General features: G+C 38.5%; 1 protein-coding gene across 10 annotated transcripts in view; it reads left to right on the plus strand.

Moving 5' to 3' along the window:
* NFYA (nuclear transcription factor Y subunit alpha) overlaps positions 1-7,402 on the plus strand; it is a 12,153-nt gene extending 4,751 nt beyond the window's left edge. For 4 of the 10 annotated variants that reach the window (XM_009638204.2, XM_035893775.1, XM_009638205.2 and 1 more), the window contains 7 exons: positions 2,076-2,222; positions 3,531-3,662; positions 4,318-4,423; positions 4,941-5,107; positions 5,906-6,079; positions 6,432-6,533; positions 7,335-7,402. In XM_009638204.2, the coding sequence (XP_009636499.1) occupies positions 2,076-2,222; positions 3,531-3,662; positions 4,318-4,423; positions 4,941-5,107; positions 5,906-6,079; positions 6,432-6,533; positions 7,335-7,388 (882 nt within the window). In that variant the 3' untranslated portion in view covers positions 7,389-7,402. Of the gene's footprint in view, positions 1-6; positions 273-2,075; positions 2,223-3,530; positions 3,663-4,317; positions 4,424-4,940; positions 5,108-5,905; positions 6,080-6,431; positions 6,534-7,334 lie in introns of those variants that run through there. The other 6 variants (XM_035893778.1, XM_009638208.2, XM_035893779.1 and 3 more) reach the window with 4 other exon arrangements.
* The last annotated feature ends 409 nt before the right edge of the window (positions 7,403-7,811 follow it).

Genomic DNA, 7,811 nt, shown 5'->3' on the forward strand with positions numbered 1-7,811 from the left:
CAAAGGAAAAAACACCCAAGATGAGGAAGTAACAGTCAAGAGATACAACCCAAAGATTTCCTGTACTTTCAAGGAGATTAGATTTCTGACATCCACTGTGTCTTCGCCACATGAAAGAAAGACAGAGAGGTTGTGGATGACCCGTGAGCTTGAAGAGTGAATCTTTTTCATCTGTGATTAAAAATGGCACCTGGGGACAATATTGGCTTCTCTGGGATTGAGAGATCTGATTTCTTACTTACGTGTGAACAACACAGGGAAACCCCAGAGATGTATGTATCCTAACAGTAGATACATCACAAATTGGAAAGAAATGCAAGGTTATTTCGAACTGTAATTGGTTTCAACCTGAAGTATTTTCTGTCATGCAAACTTCATTTCATTAGCTCATGTAGGAGGCTTTTAAAGGAATTGATAAACCCTGGATAGCTGTAGCAGTCTAGTAGCGCATTTTTCACTCAGTATTTGGTTTTGCTTGGTTTTTAATTCTTCAAAGGAGCAGAGTTCCAAGAGGCCAGAACGGTTTTGTCAGGTGTGAAGTTGAACACAGCATTTTTTATGTTCAGAGTTAAAATATGAAAAGCTGTCTGACTTGAATTGCTTGGGTCATTGTGGCCTCCTGGTCGTCATGTGCCCCCCCCTTCTTTTGGTTTTTTTTTTTTGTGTTTTTTTGTTTGTTTGTTTGTTTTGTTTGGGCTTGCTCTAATACATTAACAAGAATCCTGGAATGTATCATTTTTCTTTCTGCTTATTGGGTATTGTACTGCTGACTGTGCTTCTCTGTGGCTGACATGAGCATGCTTATCTCTCTCTCTGTTGTAATTCAAACCAAGTATTACCGATTTTTGTTAGGGACTCGTATGCGATAGTTACAAGGTTGAGGAACAGAACGGTGTCGCAAGGGTGTTAGGTGACCTGTAAAGTCACAATATTCTGTGTAGGGCATTGATCACTGAGGTACAAGTGTGGTTGTTTCTGCAGATGTGTTAGCATATAATTCACAAATGTATTTGAACCATGCAAAGTGAAGGTGTTTTTTTAGGTAGTTCAGTATGTGCTGAAAATCTACTGATGTTCAGTCTGGTATTGTACAGTGGTTGAAGAGTGAGCGCTTGCTATTGCGTATTCTTGAAATTTACAGGTAGAAAATTGAAGACATTTAATCTGTGACATTTAATCATGTAGTGTTGCTCTTGTTTCTGAACAACTCAGAGCGTGGTAGAAAGTGATTACCTAGTTCATAAGACTCGTTTGATAGTTAAGCCATGGAGGTATGGTATTTTCAAAGATATATTTTGTGGAGCTTGGGGACTTAGCAGGTGAGGGTGTTTAAATAGATGTTTTCTCCTTCCTTTTCTTCTCACTGGCCTTTTTTCCTGGTGACCAGAGGCATCCCTGGCCCAAGAATCCAGAAACTCTTAAGCCAAATGTATAAATCTGCTGTAAGCTTTGTTGGGACAAGAAGTGTCTGCTGCTCATTCTCTTTCACTCTTCCCTACTGAACTACATTTTGTGGGTTTATATTTGTAATTTCACTTAATAACCATGAAAATATTCTCTAAGAACATTGCGTGCTATGTATCGGTTAGGAAGTGGAAATGTTGTGAGCATGTAATTAGAGAGAGTTGAAGCTACATCAGAATTTCTCTGTCAGAATAGCTTATTTGGGGCTTTTTCTAGTGAAGAACCCAAATTAAAGATTAGGAGTAGTGATGTGGATAATGAAGTTTCTTTTATTACACTTTGCTCTCGGGCTGTGCATGAAGATAGTTATTGTGTCTGGAAAATTGAGCCATGCTTTTCATACTTTATTGCAATTAGACTTGCAAGCTTTGGTTAGACTGCAACAGAAAAAGCTAATATACTAAATCCAGAACCACATAATGGAAAAAGTTTTACAAACTAAAGATATTTAAGGCTGAATATGAACTCAGGTTAGTGACTGTTGCTCAGGTTCTCTGGTCATTGCATTAAAATAGGTAAGCATTTAGCCTCATGTGGTAGCCATTTTGGTTTCTGGTTTCACGTCACCAGACTTCTTCATTGTTCTGTTTGTTTTTTCTCCTGTTTCCTAGGTCCAGGGTCAACCACTGATGGTACAAGTAAGCGGAGGTCAGCTGATCACATCAACTGGCCAGCCGATCATGGTGCAGGCTGTGCCTGGGGGTCAGGGCCAGACAATCATGCAAGTCCCGGTTTCTGGAACACAGGGACTGCAGCAGGTGAGATAACCCTCATTTTATTTAAGATGAATTGCAGAGAACGAACCGTGATGTTCTCACCTTGTCAGATAGGATGTTTGCCTCAGCACTCTTAAAATAAACAAGGCAAAGACAGTTGTTCCCCAGCTATGGATCTGGCAGTGAGCTGCGTCTTAAGAATGCAATGAAAATTCTTTGTGTATTTGATTTTTGTATTTTATGGGATGGTGCAAACCTTTTAAATGAAGTCCATTAAAAACAGCTGGAGTTGGTTTGGGGTTCTGGGGGCTTCTTTTGTTTTTTTATTTTTATTTTAACTGGCCCTCGCAGTATAGTTGGTGATCTGGTGCCTACTCAATTTATGGCTCAGAAAGAGGATGTTTTATGTATTTATCTATTTATTTAAGAAAGCTTCTTGAAAATAACTCTCATGCTTGAGTTTCTCTAATATGTGGTGGCTGAAGGTGAATTTAAGCATTTCCATTGCAAAGAAGGTACTACTGTAGAAGGTGTGGAAGATGGATTTTATTAGAAGCAATTATTTTGAAATACTTATCTAAAAGAGTTTTTACATTTGAACAGGTGCTTGAAGAGTGTTTCTCAAAAGCTAAGGGAAGAACTGTAACAGTGGCATAATGAAAGTGTTCTAGTGATTTGAAAATGGGATTTAGGAATCAAGCTCAGCACAGTCCAGGAAGGCACATGATGTCTCGGTGTTTTGAGAGTTTTATTTAGTGTTTATTTACGGTTTCTTTGGTTGAAAACCAATATATTTTGTGTTAGGTCCTTTACAGTCTGGTTGTTGAAGGAAAATCTGTAACTGGGTTTTTAAGCACAAGATTCAAACCATGTTCCAGTCCTCTTTTCTAATCTAAGAAATGTTCCACATTGGTGGAAAGACTTCTCTGCGAAGCTGAAGGCAACTTTTATAAATATCTAGGAGTGCTTCAGCATGCTGGATAATTACCACTCTACAGATACCTTAAATCTCAGTCCTCTTTTTTTTCTTTCACCTCAGTATTATTATTCCTAGTTTCATGTGAATAATTTATTTCTTTTGACCATTTTATTGAGTAAGCAGTGGAGAACTGCTAGGGCATAATGACACCAGCACGTTATGTTTCTTCTATTCTGTATGGTAGTGACTGCTGTGTCACAGGGACGAATAAATTAAAACTCTTCATTTTAAAGTGGAAAAAGAGAAGAATCAGTGTTTTCTTTTTCTTTGCAACAGTAAATCATCCTCAGAGATGGTTTGGTAATGCTGAGGCCAAGGAGGGAGAAATAAGAGGCATAGTTAATGTTCCTTTCTGACTCTTTCTTCCACAGATTCAGTTGGTCCAGCCAGGTCAGATTCAGATTCAAGGTGGGCAGGCTGTGCAGGTACAGGGGCAGCAGGGCCAGACCCAGCAGATCATTATACAGCAGCCACAGACTGCAGTTACTGCTGGCCAGACACAGGTAACTGCACCAGCATGAAAGGGTTTTCTTGAGAGAAATAGGAAGAGAAACTTGACAAATGACTTAAGGTGTGGTTAAGTAAAAAAAGGGGAAAAAAAAAAAAAAAAAGAGGAATTATTAATATTGAGGAGAACTTGAGAATAAATTTCATATTTTTGTGGTATTTTCATACATAACTGGGGCAGAATAAATAGATTGCATGTTTTTATCCATTGTGTTTCTGTATTTTATTGGTTCATGGTTGTTTTTGTCTATTAGTTGAAATTTGAAAACATGAAGTATTGCTAATTCCATACTTGCGCCATTTTGTGAAGTAGTCTAGTCATACCTGGGTTTTCTGCTGATTCTTTTGTTCAGGACCAAAATTAAATTTCTGAGCAGAATAGTTCTTCCTTTAACATATTCATGGTGAGACAGGAAACCTAGAACTTGTTTCTTTCAATATTAAATACTGCACTGCTAGAAAAAGTGTATGTGCTTTAGGTATTTGATCTACAGTTCAATTGGTTTGTGCTCCTTCCTATTTCTTGATGCTGGTAATAAAGCAAAAGAAATAGGTGCGTGAAACGCCTTAAGCACCATGTGTTAATTCAGGAATTGTAAAATTTGAAAAATAAGCAATTTGTAAAGTTACTGTGTTCTTTGTTTTGTTTAGACCCAGCAACAAATAGCAGTTCAAGGACAACAGGTAGCACAAGCAGCTGAAGGCCAGACCATAGTCTATCAGCCAGTTAATGCTGATGGAACCATTCTCCAACAAGGTATGACCTTTGGTGTGAAAAGAGTCAGGGCTTCTTAATAAAAACTTATCAAAGGGATATTGCCTTGTAACTATTGTCAAAGAAAACACTGAGTTGCAGTGCTAGTAGTGCTGTGACTGCTGTGATGTGAGTTGTTGGTACGGGGAATGGAAGAAGAGATGTTTATGTTGTTACACAGGAATTCAGCCTGCAGTTCTTTCTCCAGAAACATAAAATACGGCTCTTTTCTTTGGCAAGGGGCACTGAAATAGAAACACTTGGTTTGCTTTTACACCTTAGAGTATGTGATCTCTGACCTGACACTGGGATTACTGTGCTGATACAAAGGCAAAAAATAGGAAGTATGGAGACGAGGTGATGGGGTTTAGTTAAAAACTAATGCGATGCTTTTTGAAATCTTTTTGCATGTTATGGAAGGATGAATGAGTAAAAAACAGAAGTGGGACTAATGGTGTTCCCTTCTTTTTGTGTGCGTGTTTTTGGGTTTTTTTTTCTTTTGTGTTTTATTTTCTTAAAGTTACAGTCCCTGTTACAGGCATGATCACCATTCCTGCAGCCAGTTTGGCTGGAGCACAAATTGTCCAAACAGGAGCCAACACCAATACAACCAGTAGTGGACAAGGGACTGTCACAGTGACGCTGCCAGTTGCTGGGAATGTTGTCAATTCAGGTGGAATGGTTATGGTATGTATTTAACTTTCCATTGATCTTTTTAAAGGTTGAGGTTTAAGATGTCTGTACACAAACTGTTGTCTGAGATTCATGTCACCTTAATATGATCAGTCTTCTCAGTAATTACCATTAAAGGTTAAACAACGTCAGTTTTCAGTTCTAACGTGTCCTATTGCGATCTATGTATTCTCTACTTTCTCCCACAGCAGATTATTGAGATCAGAAATCTAGAAACTGAAATTCAAAATAAGCTGTTAACCTATAAGTAGAGGTTTAAAAATATCAACTATTGCTTTTATTGAGGATCGATCCCTTAGTATTTGTTTTTCTGATTCATAAGAGGGCTTTTTCTGCCAATTCTTATTTCTTTGTAGTGTGATGTCTTTTAACGTGAATTTTATTTGTCCCCACTAGATGTCAGCAGCTCTACAAGTAATATTTGGTTAAGAAATGCTCTGAAATTATCATATAAATTAAATAAATGATAACCAAGAAGAAAGGGAAGCAATGGGCATGTCCTGTGTGCTTAATTGTACAAGAAGCAGTAACATGGTCATAGAATTGCATATTGAATTGGAATTTTACCGTTATCAGAAAAAAAACCTCAAGCAGAACTGATATGTAATTGATTTGCTTAAATTTGTTCTGCACTTTGAGAACAACTTTATTACTCCTTTCAGTTTAAGTAGGTGCATTATCTGAAGAAAATCCAAACACTTCACATTTGAACTTTTTTTTTTTTTTAATTACTTTTTTGCACTCACTTTGTTCTGAGCTTCAGGGACTAAAACCATATTCTTCTCTGCACAGATGGTACCTGGAGCTGGATCGGTACCAGCTATCCAGAGAATACCTTTGCCTGGAGCAGAAATGCTGGAAGAAGAGCCCCTCTATGTAAATGCCAAGCAGTATCACCGGATCCTTAAGAGGAGGCAGGCACGTGCTAAGCTTGAAGCAGAGGGAAAAATTCCTAAAGAAAGAAGGGTGAGGATATAACTTGGATCTAATATGGGGTTGCTCTACGAGAAAGGCACAGAAAACCACCGATGCTGGAAATCTTAGCATTCTTCAATTTTTTGTTTGTTTGTTCGTAAGCTACATCAGAGTAATTTAAATCCCTTGGTGGCTGTCCTGCTTCCTCTGCTTGCTTTTTAATTGTTGAATGTGTATGCAGCTGTACTGTAAATGGGCATTTACTGTAAATACTTCCACTTCGGGGAAGGGGGAAGGATGAGGACTGGGTAGGGTTTTCTAGCATTCAGAAACTTCCCCTACTGGAAGTACTGAACTAGAAAGAGCAGGCTGGTCTCTCCTTACCTCTTTCATATTTTTGCAGAAATACTTGCATGAATCTCGGCATCGTCATGCCATGGCCAGGAAGCGGGGAGAAGGTGGACGTTTCTTCTCACCAAAGGAAAAAGATAGCCCTCATATGCAGGCAAGTAGAATTTTGTCTGTTCTTTGGACAACTACCACTTTCAGTTCTTCAGAATACGCTTCAGAGGTGTCTTTGTAATGTTTGTTTGCTCTTTTTTGGGCTAGGCTGCTGACCTTTGTCCCTTTCTGCCTTTGAATTTATGTTTCAGGCATTGTAAAGAAACCTTCTGTTTCACTTCTTGTAGAAAGCATGTGTGTGTTTGCCTCTAGTAATTGAATTATAGTAATATTGATAAAATGTATTCACTTTGTTTTACAAGCAGAGAATATTTGTTTGTCCTAAGAAATAGTCTTTGCAGCCTTTCTGGTTGCATACCAGAAGTATTTTTTTAGGACATGAATTAAAGGTAGAGACACCTTATCTTAAATCTGATGGAAAATTAAAAAATGTGAATATCTGATTCTTAGCTGCGCACTGATTTACATTAAAAGCGCAAGACAGGTTTTTCAAAGGAAGGGACACAATAGAGAAGAATTAGCAAATCTCACTGTTGATTACTGCTTTAAAGCAGTCCTGTGGCTTTAGTGGAAGAATGTTTCTTATTCTGAAGTGGAATCCTTCCCAAATACTAGATCGGTAGTAGGTCTTCCCCATTACCAGAAACAACACGTTACTAGGAACTACGAGGATTTATATATCCCATTCTCTTGCACTGGCCTGCAAAACCCAGCAAAAATATGACATGTAGAAATCAAGGGAGGAGGCAGGAGTTACCTCCTTTTGATAGAGTTGTGTGTGATTCTCTCTGCTGTTACGGAAAATTGTTGAAGTTACAACATGATATGTATTTTGAATCTGTAGGATCCAACTCAGACCAATGAAGAAGCAATGACACAGATGATCAGAGTCTCCTAACCACTGCTTAAAGAGAAAAATAACTGAATAGAGTTCCTGTCCCTTCTGCAAGTCTGTCCTACCCTTCCAGTGTATCAAGCGAGTCTTTCAGTGGGACAATCGCCATATCACAGCCTGTCCTTTTCTAGAGAACAAGAACCACGTTTTCAGTATGTGGTCGAGATTTTAACTGCAGTTGACTCAACAAATAGAAACTTAATGACTTTCTTGGTATACTCTTCTGATCCAGCGCAGGGATTTCAGTCTGACTGCTCATGCCTTTTTTTTTTTTTTTTTTTTCCTTCCCCTTTTAAACATCTCTTGCATTAAGATTGGCCATGGGTGAGAGTGTGCCACTGACTCGGTGATCAGCAATAACTCTGACATGATGAAGCAGGGCCAGCAAAGACCTCTCGGAGTATGGCCCTTCTGTACAGAGGCATA

The sequence above is a fragment of the Egretta garzetta genome, unplaced genomic scaffold (genome assembly GCF_000687185.1).
Source record: "Egretta garzetta isolate BGI_Z169 unplaced genomic scaffold, ASM68718v1 scaffold105, whole genome shotgun sequence".
NCBI lineage: Eukaryota > Metazoa > Chordata > Aves > Pelecaniformes > Ardeidae > Egretta > Egretta garzetta.